General features: G+C 44.2%; 1 protein-coding gene across 17 annotated transcripts in view; it reads left to right on the forward strand.

Annotated features, from left to right (window-relative positions):
• The window catches only part of LOC133759570 (mediator of RNA polymerase II transcription subunit 18), a 187,565-nt gene that overhangs the window by 159,429 nt on the left and 12,090 nt on the right, over positions 1 to 16,046 (forward strand). For all 17 annotated transcript variants that reach the window (XM_062190762.1, XM_062190763.1, XM_062190760.1 and 14 more), the window contains 3 exons: positions 1,504 to 2,098; positions 3,113 to 3,300; positions 4,174 to 4,327. In XM_062190762.1, coding sequence (XP_062046746.1) covers positions 1,504 to 2,098; positions 3,113 to 3,300; positions 4,174 to 4,327 — 937 coding nt within the window. The remainder of the gene's footprint in view (positions 1 to 1,503; positions 2,099 to 3,112; positions 3,301 to 4,173; positions 4,328 to 16,046) is intronic.

A 16,046-nucleotide genomic window follows, 5' to 3' on the forward strand; every position in this document is an offset into this window, starting at 1 on the left:
CTTCCATCTGCTGGAATCAGAAGCTGGAGCCGTGAATCAAACCTGGATAGACCCAGTGTATCCAAATGTTTAAATGTTTTCATAGAGTACTATTACACAGTGAACTTTTTTTCTGTCTAATTGTATTAACTTTATCTACATCCAGGATCAGTTCTAAAAAGTTGTCCTGGAACAGGGAGTTAGCCTAGTGGTTAAGTTGCCTGTGTCCCACATCAGAGTACCTGGATTCAATTCCTGTCTGACTGCAGACTCTTAACTTCCTAGAAGGCAACACTGATGGCTCAGTTAATTGGGTTCCTGCCTCCCACATGCACACCTTGATTTCATTCCTGGCTCCTGGCTCCTGGCTCCTGGCTCCTGGCTCCTGGCTCCAGCCCCAGCACTGCTCTGGCCATCTTGGACATTAGGGAGTGAAGAGTGGATGGGAGCATGCTCTCTTGCTCTCTCTATCTCTCTGCCCCCCAAATAAATAAGTAAATACTTTTTTAAAGTAAAAATTAAAATTCCTGCCTGTTCTCCTAGTGACAAAGTAAGAATACCCATCAGAGTCTCCCCGTACCACTTATACATATACTAGGCCTTCATGTTCTGTTTTGTTGTTGTTAGATATCCAAAGTACTTATTGCTTTTTACTATTTGGCTTGTGAATAATTATAGTTATGTAGCTCTTTCATTTTCCAGAAAACATTTGATGAGAGAGGCCTCATTTAAATTGTCAGAATTAACTTGATGTTTAGAATGCCTACAACTCTAAAGGAACACCTGGTTTGAACACCAACCCTTCCACTTTCAATCTAGATTCTTAACAATGTACATCTTAGGAGGGAGCATATGATGGCTTAAGTATTTGGATCCTTTTCATCTTATCAAATGCATGTAAATTTGATTTTTTTCAAGAAAAAATGCATTTGTTGCTTGTTTTCACTTTTAGCCAGTAAAAGAGGTATGAACCTATCTCCTCCCTCATCTGCAGGCCTGTATTTCCTGCCTTCATTCCCCTTCCTGCTATGGGCTTCCGATTTCCGTTACAGAAATCCACTTTATCAGTAAAGCCACAACTGAAAACCTGCTGCTTCCAGGCCCTCAGCCACCAGCCTGTTCTGCCTAGGAGCACCCGTGCATCAGTGCAGGGCCACTACAGGAGGAGTGAATATGTAGGGAACACTACCATGTTGACAGCAGCCAACCCGCCCCTCCGCTCTTCTCTTTGCCACCACCACTTCCCTGCCTTGTGACCAGCATGACCACTTGCTTCCCATAACTGTACCCAACACGTACACATATACCAGGGCTTCTGGGCCTCCCATGCCCTAGGCCTTCTGTTAGAATACATATAAATTTTGTTTCAGGATAGAAATATGTGAGGGAGGAATGGCAAAGTCATGAAATTATATAATGTGTTTGAATAATGAAGACAGAGCTCAACTCAGATTCTTGGCCTTGGGCTGGCTCCTCAAAGCAGTGTAAAGCCATGATAAACTGAAGGATTGCTCTCTTTTTCAGCTGAACTGTCTCAAGCAATAAACAGTGGTACATTATTATCAAAACCATCCCCACCTTTACCACCCAAGAGAATCATTCCATCAAGCTTGGTACCCACCTTGGAACTTGCTGCTGTTGCGACCACGAAGACACCAAGTGATCAAAGAGAGAACACAGGCTCTGTAGGCTCCGAACCACTGCTGATGCTGCCACCCCCCACCCCCTCCCCACCACTGCCTACTCATATTCCTCCAGAGCCCCCGAGGTCCCCTCTAGTCCCTACTAAGACTTTCCAAGTTATGCCAGAAATTGAGTTTCTTCCACCCTTAGATCTACCCCATGAGGCTCGCCAGCAGGAAGATCAGAAAAAAGAAGTCCCCAAGAGGATATTGGACCAGAGCTTTGGAGAGCCCCATATACCCTCTAGGCTGCCCCCAGTCCCACTGCATATTCGAATCCAGCAGGCCCTGACCAGCCCACTTCCCACAACGCCTCCCTTGGAGGGCTCTCACAGGGCTCATTCATTGCTCTTTGAGAACAGTGACAACTTTTCTGAAGATAGCAACACCCTGGGTCGGACCAGGTCACTTCCTGTCACTATTGAAATGCTGAAAGTGTGAGTACCTTTCAAGCTTGCCTCTTGTTTCTCCTTGTCTATTCTAGGTAACCCTACCAGGAAAAAATTACTTATAAAAAGATATTGGAAGTTTAAAGTACATAGAAAATTCTGCCAAAAGGATAAATTCTAGAATTTGGAATTTTTTTACCCTGCTGATTTCTGTAATACATTTTTTAAATTTTTTCATGGAGGAGGCTTTTTCTTTTTTGGGGACAGGTGGGAGGGAGAACTTCAGAATGTTACAAGATACTGATACTTCTCTTAGTATAGTATTAGAAATGTGAGATTTCATGTGACTGTTCTGAAATATTGACATGTAAAATATTTAAAGGTTTTACCACATTCCATACCTTTCGAAAAGCTTTTGTTTGTTTGTTAATTTTAGACATTTTAAAAATCTGTGGAATCAATTAAAGGTTTCTTACCTACATGCCCTGTAAGTAGAAGGCTTCTCTCCAGTCTGACATTTTATATCTACTCTAAGATACATAAAATTTAAGCTCTTCTGCAATCCTAATAGAATTTCAGTCTTCCCTGAGTGCTCATGGAGATTTGGGAAAATTAAAATCATTTGATTTATACAAGGAGGGCAATGCATATATAATTTGGTGCATAGGAACCTTTACCTTGGAGCAAGATAGCCTGTGTTCCCATCCCAGTTTTACCAGTCTTAGCTTGCAGTAGGGTAAGTTACTAAGTTACTTAACATTTCTGTGCTTTAGCTATCTCATCTCTAAATGAGAATGAGATCTACTCTGTAGGCTTGTGAGAACAAAGTTAGACCTTCTGGAAAGCACCAGTGCCTAGTAAGAGACAGACCTGGGATTTGTACCCTGAGCTGTTTGGATTAATAGCTGCTAAAAAGTTTCTTGGCAAGATTACTACCATTATGGGAGGGATTTATCAGGCATTTCATTCATGAACTTTCCATAGTTACTTCAGTCCTTTGTCTTAAAAATCAGTTATTGCCTTCATTTCTGAAAAGGAAATGTGATTATGTTAATTTGTTAGTCCAGACGATGAAGAAGAAGAAGAGCAAATCTGCCCGTCTTCATTCAGTGAAGATGTGACATCTACCTCAGTCATTCCTAAACTGCCACAGTGTCTACAGGAGGAGGAGGAGGAAAAGGAGAGTGACTCTGATTCAGAGGGTCCCATTCAATACCGAGATGAGGAGGATGAAGACGAATGCCATCAGAGTAAGAAAGGAGGGGGGGCAGAAGAGACGATTCTTTTACAGATAAAACTGCTTGCTGTTTGAGGAACTGTAAGATGAAAGGAGATGGGCACCCTCTTCCATCCAGCCATATGGATAACGTTGGAAGCCACTGTGCAGAACTCCCTGTCCCTGCTGTCAGCCCTGTGTTAAAAGACGCTATGAGGGAGCCAAGTAGATTGAGTCAGTTTGGTTTTGATGTAAAACCAAAAATATATTCACCTTGGAGCAGGCATTTAGCCTGTTACTTGTATCCCATGTTGGAGTACCTGGCTCCAACTCCTGACTGTTTCCTACTAGTGCACACCCTAGGAGGCAGCAGGTGATGGTTCAAGTACTTGGATCCCTGCCACCCATATCAGAACCCTGGATTGAGCTATTGGCTCCCTGCTTCAGCCTGCCCTGGTCCTATCCATTGTGGGCATTTGGTGAGTGAACCAGTGAATAGTTCCCTGTCTGCCTGTCTGTATTTTCTCTGCCTCTCAAACCATTTACCTGGATGGCTAAAAGGATATCGCAGGCATTTGTGCTAAGAAGAAAAAACTAAGTGATACTCTCCTTCAGTATTGTTACACAGTTAAGACAATAAAAGCCATGTTTGTGCCCACAAGTTTTTGTAGATAATGAATTCCCGATTCCTAAGAATGAAAGAAGCTTGAAGAACAGATAGATTATAAGATGTGTTGGTGTAAAGCTGTTATGTTTTAATTCAGAGGGCTGACTCATGCTATTTCCTCCAGCAACTCTTACTAAGGAGAAAAATTTTAGAAGAGAGGATATCTTTTGCCTACCTGAATCCATCTGACTAAAAAGATTTTTAGATGTCTTCAACATTTTTTTCTTCCCCTGTACAAAGGTGCTCTGGCCAACAAAGTGAAAAGGAAAGACACACTGGCAATGAAGCTGAACCAGAGACCCAGTGAACCAGAGTTGAACTTGAACTCTTGGCCTCATAAAAGCAAGGAGGAGTGGAATGAAATACGGCACCAGATTGGGAACACACTGATCCGGTAGGCCTTTGCTTAGATTAGCTGGATCTGATTTGATTATGCCAAAGTATGTGTTAGATGCTTATTTTGTGGTGAAACATTAATTTATGTTGTGGGTTTTTTTTTTTCTTTAGTATACTTTAAAAATACATATTGAATCAAGTTGGGAATTGTATTAGCTTTTTTGTTACTTTTATTACTTTAAAATATCTGAAGCAGAGATATATCTCTTTATAAATATAAAAGCTTGTTTATTTAGTTTTGGAAGTTTAAACCCCAAGAACGGGCAGCCGCACTGCTCTGGCATCTGATGAAGATGGCAGGTGACACTGGTAGAGGGTGTGCAGAGGAGACTGCCTGGCAAGCCAGGAAGCAGAATTGGCACAGACGGACATTTATAAACCTTCTCACAACAACTGCCTTCTGACATACCATCAGTGACCCAAGGACCTCCCACCATGTCCCACCTAGGAGCATCTGATTAATTTTCTAATTAGTACCTCTTAATTTATGACGTTGGGATTTAAAGTCCTACCTGAGTTCAGTGACCAAATCATATTCAAAGCAAAGCAGGTATCCTCTAAGAATTTGTAAAGGAACTAACTGACTCTGAGAACTTTTTTTTAAAGATTGATTGATTGATTGATTGATTTGAAAGTCAGTTACACAGAGAGAGAGAAAAGAGAGAGAGGTCTTCCATCCGCTGGTTCACTCCCCAGTCGGCCACTATGGCCAGAGCTGCGCCGATCTGGAGCCAGGAGCTTCCTCCAGGTCTTCCACATGGGTGTAGGGGCCCAGGGACTTGGGCCATCTTCCACTGCTCTCCCAGGCCATAGCAGAGAGCTGGATCGGAAGTGGAGCAGCTGGGACTCGAACCAGCACCCATATGGGATGCCAGCACTGCTGGCAGTGGCTTTACCTGCTACGCCACAGTGCCAGCCTCGACTCTGAGAACTTTAAACCACTAGATGGAACGTCAAGTCTTGCCCAGGTTTCTAGGGAAACAGGGTGGTTCCTGGGACACAAACACTGTCACAGTTTTATCCACTTGTTTACCCATGAGATACCAACCCAATCAATAACCCACACTCATATATCTATTTTTTTAAAGATTTACTTATTTAAAAGACATGAAAGAGAAGGAAAGACAGAAAGATCTATCTGCTGATTTACTCTCCAAATGCCCACAGCAGCCAGATCTTGACCAGGCCAAAGCCAAGAGCCAGAAATCCCACATGGGTTTCCTATACAGTGGCAGGGACCCAAGTATTTGGGCCATCTTCATTGCCTTCCTGGGCACATCAGCAGGAATCTTGCCTAGAAGCTGAGTAGCCAGGACTCAAGCCTACCAAAAATTACCATGCATTAGTTGGTGTAATGTAAGTTATTAAGCTATACCTGTATTACTGGATTTGGAAGTTGTTACCTATTTTTTGCTATGTTAATCAATTCTGAGTCAGTGGTTCTCATACTTTAGTATTTGTCTGAATCACCTGGAAGGCTTGTCAAAAAACAGATCATGGGGATGGGTGTTGTGTGCAGTGGTTAAGTTGCCACTTAGGGCACCCACATTCTATACCGGAGTGCTTGGTTCAAGTCCAAGCTCTTCTGCTTCTGAATCAGCTTCCTACTGATGTGCAATCTGGGAAGCCGTGATGATGACTCAGGTACCTGGGCCCCTGCCACTCATGTGGGAAACCTGAATTGAGTTCTGAGTTTCTGGCATCTACTTGGCCCAGTTCTGGCTAATGTGGACATTTGGGGAATAAATAAGTCAGTGGCTGGCAGTTTCTGTCTGTCTCTCTCTCTCTGTCTCTGTCTCTCTGTGTCTCTCTTTCAAGTACAATAAAAATCAGTAAAAATTTAAGGAAAAAAATAAATCACTGAGGTCTACACCCAGTTTTTTATCTTGGATGGGGCCTGATAGTTTATATTCTTTCTCATACTGTTTGTGCTGGAACCATACTTTGAGAACCACTGTTCTAAGTGAGAGTATTAGGATAATCCTACTGAAGTCTTTAACCCCTGCTCCCCACCCCATTTTTGTCATAAATTTTAAAGTAATAAATCCATATTCCTTATCCCTTTAAGTTACTGCTGTTCCTGGTAAAGTCATCTCCACTACTGTTGACTACTAATGAAGAGACTGTTATCTGTCCATAAAAAAAAACCAAACATTTATTTGAAAGGCAGAGTGGCACAGAAAGAGGGGCAGGCAAAAAGAGAGCGAAGTCTTCACTCCCCAAATGGCCACAATGGTCAGGGCTGGACCAGGCCTAAACCAGGAGCCTAGGGGCCAGTGCTGTGGTATAGCTGGTAAAGCCACTGCCTGCAGTGCCGGCATCCCATATGGGCACTGGTTTAGGACCCAGCTGCTCCATTTCCAATCCAGCTCTCTGCTGTGGCCTGGGAAAGCAGTGGAAGATGGCCTAAGTGCTTGGGCCCCCATACCTATGTAGGAGACCCAGAAGAGGCTCCTGGCTCCATTGGGGAAAGAACAAGCGGATAGAAGACCTCTCTTTCCCCTCTCTCTCTCTCTCTCTCTCTCTCTCCCTCTCCCCCTCCCCCTCCCCCCCCACTCTTTCCCTCTCCTTCTCTTTCTCCTTCTTCTTCTCTCTGTGTGTAACTCTTTCAAATAAACAGATAAACCTTAAAAAAAAAAAAAAAAAGACCAGGAGCCCAGAACTCCATCCACATCTCCTACATGGGTGGAAGAGGCCCAAGTACTTGGGCCTTCTTCTGCTGGCTTCCCAGGCACATTAGCAGGGAGCTGAATTGGAATTGAAGCCAGAACTCAAACCGGTGCTCCGATATGGGATGGCAGTGTTGCCGGCAGTGGCTTAACCTGCTGTACCACACAACAATGGTTCTTATCTGTCCATTTAAAGGACAGCATTATTATTACTTTATACCCAGTATAGGACTGGATGTATCTTTCTAGAAATTTATTTTACTTGGAAGGACATCATTTGGAGAGGTCAGAGAAAGCAGGCTTTGCTGGACCTAATTAGCTGTAGGAAAGTGGTATCTGCACTGGCCACTGCCAAGTCTATATCCTTTCAGCTCTTGTAAAGAGTGACAGATAGCTGATTTGTTATTAGTTCCATGGTTCATCCCTTGATTTTACAAGTAGCTAACCAGAATCCACAGCAACTGATTGAACCTTTTCTGTCTTGTCTTTTTTTTTTTTTTTTTAAGATTTATTTATTTATTTGAAAGAGTTACACAGAGAGAGGAGAGGCAGAGAAAGAGAGAGAGAGAGAGGTCTTCCATCTGTTGGTTCACTCCCCAGTTGGCTGCAATGGCCAGAGCTGCCCCGATCCGAAGCCAGGAGCCAGGAGCTTCTTCCGGGTCTCCCACGTGGGTGCAGGGGCCCAAGCACTTGGGCTGTACTCCACTACTTTCCCAGGCCATAGCAGAGAGCTGGATCAGAAGTGGAGCAGCCGGGTCTTGAACCGGCACCCATATTGGATGCCAGTGCTTCAGGACAGGGCGTTAACCTACTGTGCCACAGCGTTGGCCCCTCTGTCTTTTCTGCCTTTGAGATCTGGTTGCCAGGACTTGGTGACTAATGTTAACAAGATGGTAGTCTTGCAGAACTCCAGCTGTCTCAGAATATCAGCAAAAGAACTTCAGGATTTTGAATTAGGTGTAAATGGGCATCTTTGAAAATAGATTCCTTTTTCCTAGAATAACCAATGCAACTATGAAAAAGAGGAACAAAGTTGGAGGACTAACAATATCATTTCAAAATATACTTTAAAGCTAAAGTAATTTAAAGTGTGGTACTGACATAAATAAATCAGTGGAGCAAAAAAGAAGCCAGACTCGGTTGCTCCTCTTCCAGACCAGCTCTCTGCTGTGGTCCGGGAGTGCAGTGGAGGATGGCCCAAGTGCTTGGGCCTAGCACCCCATGGGAGACCAGGAGAAGCACCTGGCTCCTGGCTTCGGATCAGCGCGGTGCGCTGGCCGCAGCGCGCTGGCTGCGGCAGCCATTGGAGGGTGAACCAACGGCAAAGGAAGACCTTTCTCTCTGTGTCTCTCTCACTGTCCACTCTGCCTGTCAAAAAAAAAAAAAAAGCCAGAAATAGATCCATCTATATAGGTTCAACTGATTTTACACAAAGGTGAAAAGATAATGTTTTCAGCTAAATGGTTCTGGCACATTATGTGTACATATGGTACCCATACATAAAAATAACTTCAACTAATACCTTGTTCTATATGGAAAAATTACTCAGAATGCACCATGGATTCTAAAGCGTGAGAGCATAAGCGTTTACACAGTGGTGAAGCCGCTGCTCGGGACACCTGCAGCCCACATCTGAGTGCCTGGTTCAAGGCCCAGCTCCAGCCCCAGTGTCGTGCTGATCATGCCCTGTGGTGCAGCAGTGATGGCTCCAGTCTTGGGTCCCTGCCCCTACGTGGGAGACCTGTATGGAGTTCCTGGCTTGTCGCTTCAGCCTGGCCTAGCCCTGGGGAGTGAACCAGCAGATAAGGAATATCTCTTTTTTTTAAATAAATAAATAAATACTTTTAAATGAAGTATTATAGCTGAAGCTGGTTTTGTAGAAAAGAGAAAATCTGGGGGCCAGCGCTGTAGCTTAGTAGGCTAAGCCTCCGCCTGTGGTGCCGGCATCTCACACAGGCACCAATTCTAGTCCTGGCTGCTCCTCTTCAGATCCAGCTCTCTGCTTGTGGCCTAGGAAAGTAGTGGAAGATGGCCCAAGTGCTTGGGCCCCTGCATCTGCACTGGGAGACCCGGAAGAGGCTCCTGGCTTTGGATCAGCCCCGCTCCAACTGTTGAGGCATTTGGGGAGTGATCCAGTGAATAAAAGACCTTTCTCCACCTCTTCTTCTTTCTGTCTGTAACTCTGCCTCTCAAACAAATAAAGAAATCTTTAAAAAAAATTCTTCGGGGCTGGTGCTGTGGCACAGCAGGTAAAGCCGCTGCCTGCAGTGCCAGCGTCCCATGGGGCGCCAGTTCAAGTCCCAGCTGCTCCACTTCTGATCCAGCACTCTGATATGTCCTGGGAAAGCAGTAGAATATGGCCCAAGTCCTTGGGCCCCTTAACCCATGTGGGAGACCTGGAAGAAATTCCTGGCTCTGGCTTCTGTGGGCACAGCTCCGACTGTTGTAGTCAATTGGGGAGTGAACCAGTGGATGGAAGACCTCTGTCTCTGCCTTGCCTTCTCTGTGTAACTCTAACTTCCGAATAAATAAATAAATAAATCTTCAAAAAAAAAATCTTTGTGAACCTGGGGTACACAAAAATTTCTTAGTTATGATATGAATTAAGCAATAGGACTCAAAATCTTTAATTTTTAAAAATTTAAAACAACCTTGAAGGCATGATTCCTAAAAAAATTGATACAATTGCACTTCATCAAAATAGTTAAAAAAAAATTTTTTTTATTTACTTGGAAAGCAAAGTTGCAGAGAGACAAAATCTTCAACCCACTGGTTCACTCCCTAAATGGCCACCAATGGCTAAGGCTGGGCCAGGCCGAAGCCAGGAGCCAGGAGCTTCATCCAGGTCTCCCACATGGGTGCAGGGGCCCAAGTACTTGGGCCATCTTTATTTGCTTTCCTAGGTGCAGTAGCAGGGAACTGGATCAGAAGTAGCGCAGCCAGGACTGTAATCGGTGCCCATATGGATGCTGACATCATAGGCAGAGCTTACCCAAAATCTAAAAACTTCTGTTCTTTTAAATACACTTTATAAAGAGTGAAAATAAGTCAGATACCAACAGAAAATTATTCAAGTCTTATATCTGGTGAAGGTCTTGCATAATACAAAGAATTCTCAAAACTCAGTAAGAAAACGAACAATCCACTAAAAAAGTAGGCATAAGGGTTGAGCAGAAACATCACCAAATAAGGGATACAGCTGGCAAATAAGTTTATGAAAAGATGTTCAATATAATTAATCACTAGGGCTGTGTGAATTAAAACCACAGTAATCCAAAGACATACAGATGGCCAACAAGTATATGAAAATATGCTCAAAATCACCAGTCAGAACTACAAATTATCTCACACCTGTCGGCTGTTATCTGAGAAACAAAGACAAGTGTTGATGAGGATGTGAAATAATAACTCTGTTAAATGAGCATGTGAGTATTTGGAATCCTGTTATTTTTTATGAGAATGCAAAATTTTGTAGCCACTGTGGAGAACAGTGTGGCAGTTCCTCAAAAAATTATAAATACAACTGCATTACCCAGCAGTCCCTCTTCTGAGGATCTTAATGAGATATTACTGCTCCTGTGTTCACTTCAGCAATATTCATAATAGTCAAGATCGGAGAACAACTTTAATGTCTGTCAGTGGATTGAGGCTGTGTGGTGTATGCCCAGCCTGAAAAAGAAGGAAGTCCTGCGATATAGGACGGTGTGGATGAACCTAACCTTAGGCTAGGTAAAATAAGCCAGTCACAGAACAAATACTACATTTCTCTACTTCTATGAAGCATCTGAAATAGTCATGCTTCCTCCACTGGCAGCCTGCCAACGCCACCTCTGCCTCTGATCTCTGCTCCACAGAATCCTCCCCTTCCTCCACTTGTACAACTCTTACCCAGTTTCCAGGTCTTCTAGGAAGCCTTTCAAACTACCCTAATGCATTTCTTCTTCTTTTTTTTTTAATTGATTTATTTGCTTGAAAGACAGAGTTACAGAGAGGCAGAGAGAGAGACAGGTCTTCCATCCACTGGTTCACTCCCCAGATGGCCGCAATGGCTGGAGCTGCGATGATCCAAAGCCAGGAGCCAGGAGCTTCTTCTGGATCTCCCACACGGGTGCAGGGGCCCAAGGACTTGGGCCATCCTCCACTGCTTTCCCAGGCCATAGCAGAGAACTGGATTGGAAGTGAAGCAGCCAGGACTTGAACTGCGCCCATATGGGATGCCGGCATCGCAGGTGGCGGTTTTACCCCCTAGGCCACAGCACCAGGCCCCCTAATGCATTTCTGAAATGCTGCCCCACTTGTAATTGTGCTGGGTGTAGCATTCTCAGAGGTCCTACCTGAATGTTTCAAAGTATGTGTGTCCGTTCCCCCACTTCCTTACTGGACTGGATGTTTCTCTCTCTCTCTTTTTTTTTTTTCTTTGATAGGCAGAGTTAGAGAGACAGAGAGAAAGGTCTTCCTTCCATTGGTTCACCCCCAAAATGGCTGCCGCGGCCGGCACACTGCTCTGATCCGAAGCCAGGAGCCAGGAGCCAGGTGCTTCTCCTGGTCTCCCATGGAGTGCCGGGCCCAAGCACTTGGGCCATCCTCCACTGCACTCCTGGGCTACGGCAGAGAGCTGGCCTGGAAGAGGGGCAACCGGGACAGAATCCAGCACCCCTACTGGGACTAGAACCTGGGGTGCCGGCGCCGCAGGCAGAGGATTAGCCTATTGAGCCGCGGCACCGGCGACTGTATGTTTCTTAAAAGCGTATTAATGGGGCCGATCTCTGTGTAACTCTTTCAAGTAAATAAATATTTTTTTTAAAAAAAGCAAATTATGTTTCTCTTAAATCTGACAGAACACCATTATATTTGATTTTCAGTAACTGTCAGCTGTGATTGGTTAAAAAGTGAGACTTGAGTGTAAAAAATTTAAAATAGTCATACTGTTTTTGTTTAAAAGATTCATTTTTTTAAAGATTTATTTATTTGAAAGTCAAAGTTACACAGAGAGGAGGAGAGGCAGAGAGAGAGAGAGAGAGAGAGAGAGAGAGAGAGAGGCCTTCCATCAGCTGATTTACTCCCCACTTGGCCACAGTGGCTGGAGCTGCACTGATCTGAAGCCAGGAGCCAGGAGCTTCTTCCAGGTTTCCCACACGGGTGCAGGGGTCCAAAGACCTGGGGCTCCTTCCACTGCTTTCCCAGGCCATATCAAAGAGCTGGATTGGAAGTGGAGCAGCCTGGACTTGAACCAGCACCCATATGGGATGCCAGCATTGCAGACGGTGCTTTACCTGCTACGCCACAGCGCTAGCCCCTAAAATAGTCATACTTCTAGAAACACAAAGTAGAATGGTGGTTGCCAGGGACTGAGCAGAGGTTAGGGGTGAAATAGGCAGTTTCAATTAAGCTGCAGAATAAGCTCTAGAGATTATGCTCATAACTTTGTATGTATTATTAAACAAGCCATATTGTACACTTAAAAATCTGTGTACCCATGTAAAATGTTCAGTACACCACAGTATTCCCCTCTTACCTATGGGGAATATGTTCCAAGACTCCCAAGTGGATGCCTAAAACTGGTTAGTACCAACCCCTCAATTCCTTTTTTCCTGTTCATATATACATACATTTAAATTTATGAATTATGCACAGAGAGACATTAATAACTAATAGAATAGCTGTAACAGTACACTGTAATAAAAGTTACATGAATGTGGACTCACAATATTTTACTATACCTTTACATTTTCACTTAAATGAAGAACTGTCCAGGTTTTCTTTAGCATATCCAAATTGCCAGTACTGATACTTACGTGCTTTGGGGCTAATATTCAGTGAACTAAGGATTACTTAACCACAAGCAGTGTGGTACTGTGGCAGTCAGTCTGATCACTGAGATGGCTACTAAATAATGCATAGGTGGTGGATACAGCGTGGATACAAAGGAATGATGATTCCTTTGTCCAGGATGAGACAACGTAAAATGGCACAAGATTTCAAAACAGCATGCAGGTGCTGGTGTGGAGGCACAGCGAGTTAAGCCACTCGCATTCTGTGGGTGCCAGCTCCCTGCTAATGGGCCTGGAAAAGCAGCAGAAGATGGCCCCAGTGCTTGGGACTCTGCCGCCCATGTGGGGGACCCAGATGAAGTTCTGGGATACCAACTGGCTTGACTGTTGGAGTATTTGGGGAGTGAACCAGCAGATAGAAGATCTCTCCCAGGGGCCAGCGCTGTGGCGCACTAGGTTAATCCTCCACCTGTGGCTCCAGCATCCCATATGGGCGCCGGGTTCTAGTCCCAGCTGCTCCTCTTCCAGTCCAGCTCTCTGCCATGGCCTGGGAAAGCAGTAGAAGACGGCCCAAGTGCTTGGGCCCCTGCACCCACATGGGAGACCAGGAGGAAACGCCTGGCTCCTGGCTTCAGATCAGCGTAGCTCCAGCCGTTGTGGCCATTTGGGGAGTAAACCAATGGAAGGAAGACCTTTCTCTCTGTCTCTCTCTCACTGTCTGTAACTCTACCTCTCAAATAAATAAATAAAAATCTAAAAAAAAAAAAAAATCTCTCCTTTGTCTCTGTAACTCTGCCTTTCAAATAAATAAATCTCTAAAAAAAAAAAAAAAAAGATTATGTTTAAGACCTAATCCCCATTACCTGTTTATATGACTTACTCAGAAGCGGGGTCTTTGCAGGTGTAATCAAGTTAAGATGGAATCATCCTAGATTACAGTGGACTTTTTTTTTCTTTTTTCTTTTTTTTAATTTGAAAGGCAGTTAGAGGAAGAGACAGAGAGAGAGATTTTCTGTTCTCTGTTTTGCTCCCCAAATGGATGCAATGGCAGTGGCTGGCCCAAGCTAAAGCCAGGAGTCAGGAATTCTATCTAGGTCTCCCATATGGATGACAGGGACCCAAGCACTCAGGCCATCTTCTGCTGCTTTCCCAGGTGCATTATCAGGGAGCTGGATTGGAGGCAGAGTTGCTGGGACTCAAACCAGTACCCATATGGGATGCGATTTCGCAGGCCACAGCTTAACCCATCGCACAACAGCATCGGCCCCAGGATTACACTGGACTCTAATCCAGTGACTAATATCCTTATAAGGAGGTAAATTTAGACTCCTTTGTGACTTTGGCATCAGAAATTGGAATAATGTGTCTGCAAGCTAAGGAACATGCAAGATTGCTGGCAACTGCCAAAAATGAGGAGACAGCTATGAAATAGATTAGAGCCTCCAAAAGAAACCAGGATTACCCGGCCGGTGCTGTGGCACAGCGGGTTAAAGCCCTGGCCTGAAGCTCCGGCATCCCATATGGGCACCAGTCCGAAACCTGGCTGCTTCTCTTCCAAGCCAGCTCTCTGCTATGGCCTGGGAAAGCAGTGAAAGATAGCCCAAGTCCTTGGGCCCTTGCACCCATGTGGGAGACCCAGAAGAAGCTCCTGGCTCCTGGCTTCAGATCGGCACAGCTCCAGCCATTGCTGTCATCCGGGGAGTGAACCAGCAGATGGAAGACCTCTCTCTCTGTACAGACTCTACCTCCCTCTGTAACTCTTTCAAATAAATAAATCTTTAAAAAAAAAAAGAAAGAAAGAAAAAAAGAAACCAGCATTTCTAACATCTTACTTTTTGGACCTCTAGCTTTCAGAGCTCTGCGAATTTGTTTTTTCAAGCTACCTGGTCTCTGATAATTTCCTCTTTTTAAATAACTTGTTTCAAGGTCGGCAGTATGGCTTAGTGGACTAACCCTCTGCCTGCGACACCGGAATCCCACATGGGTGGTGGTTTATGTCCCGGCTGCTCCTCTTCCAATCCAGCTCCCTGCTATTGTCTGGTAGAGCAGTAGAGGATGGCCCAAGTGCTTGGGCCCCTGCACCTGCATAGGAGACCTGGAGGAGGCTTCTGGCTTCTTGCAGCCATCTGGGGAGTGAACCAGTGGATAGAAGAGCTTTCTCTCTGTAACTCTGCCTCTCAAATGAATAAATAAAATATTTTTAAAAATTATTTTTCCTTTATTTGAAAGACAGAGAGACAAAGACAGAAGGATCTTCTATCTGATGGTTCACTTCAAAATACCCACAACAGCTGGCTATCCCTCTTGGGTGGCCAACTACCTGAGCCATCACCTGCTGCCTGCCAGGATGTGCATTAGCAGGAAGTTAGAACTGGAAGGAGAGCCAGGACTTGAACCTATGCACTCCAGTATGTATTACAGGCATCCCAAGCAGTGTCTTAACCCCTGCACCAAATGTCCTCCCTGGTGATAGTCTCTTAGAGCAGCCCTAGGACACAAATACAGAAGGGATGGGTATGTTCATTGTCATGACTGTGGTAATGGTTTGTTTGTGTCAAATATGTGCATAAGTGTATATATGTATTAGTATTATTGCATATATATCAGTTAAACCTTAGTAAGGCTGGGTGTTTTAAAAGAAGTAAAAAAAAAAAAAAAAAGGAAGGTCTTGTTCAGAGAAGGAAAATCATTTGAAATATATTAAATTGTAAAAGGTACATAGAATAGGGCTGTAAGTTCTCTGTGCAAACAAATAAAGAGCTAAATAATTAGCAGTTAGCATAAATACTGAGAAGTAGAAATTAAAGATAAGAAATGAATACCTTTCTGATTCCAGAAATGGTAAATTGTTGTTGGTAAGTGAAAATCTCAGAACTATTGACAAGATGAGGAATTTCATCAAATATTTCATAGAGAAGACTGAAATTCAAATCATATAATTATACAATATCACCCACCAAGAAATAACTAAATTGGGGTAGTTCTTAAACTACTGGTTTAAAAATCCAGAGAGGAGGGACCAGCATTGTGATTTAGCAGGTAAAGCCACCACCTGCAATGCTGGCATCCCACATGGGCACCAGCTGGAATCCAGGCTGCTCTACTTCCAGTCCAGCTCCCGGCTAATGTGCCTGGCAAAGCAACAGCAGATGGCCCAAGTGCTTGGCCCCTGAACCCACATGGGAGGAGATGGAATACATCTCTCCCTCTCTCCATATCTCTGCCTTTCAAATAAATAATATAATATATTTTTTAAAAATCCAGAGAGAGGCTGGCG

This window comes from Lepus europaeus, chromosome 5, assembly GCF_033115175.1.
Source record: "Lepus europaeus isolate LE1 chromosome 5, mLepTim1.pri, whole genome shotgun sequence".
Taxonomy (NCBI): Eukaryota; Metazoa; Chordata; class Mammalia; order Lagomorpha; family Leporidae; genus Lepus; species Lepus europaeus.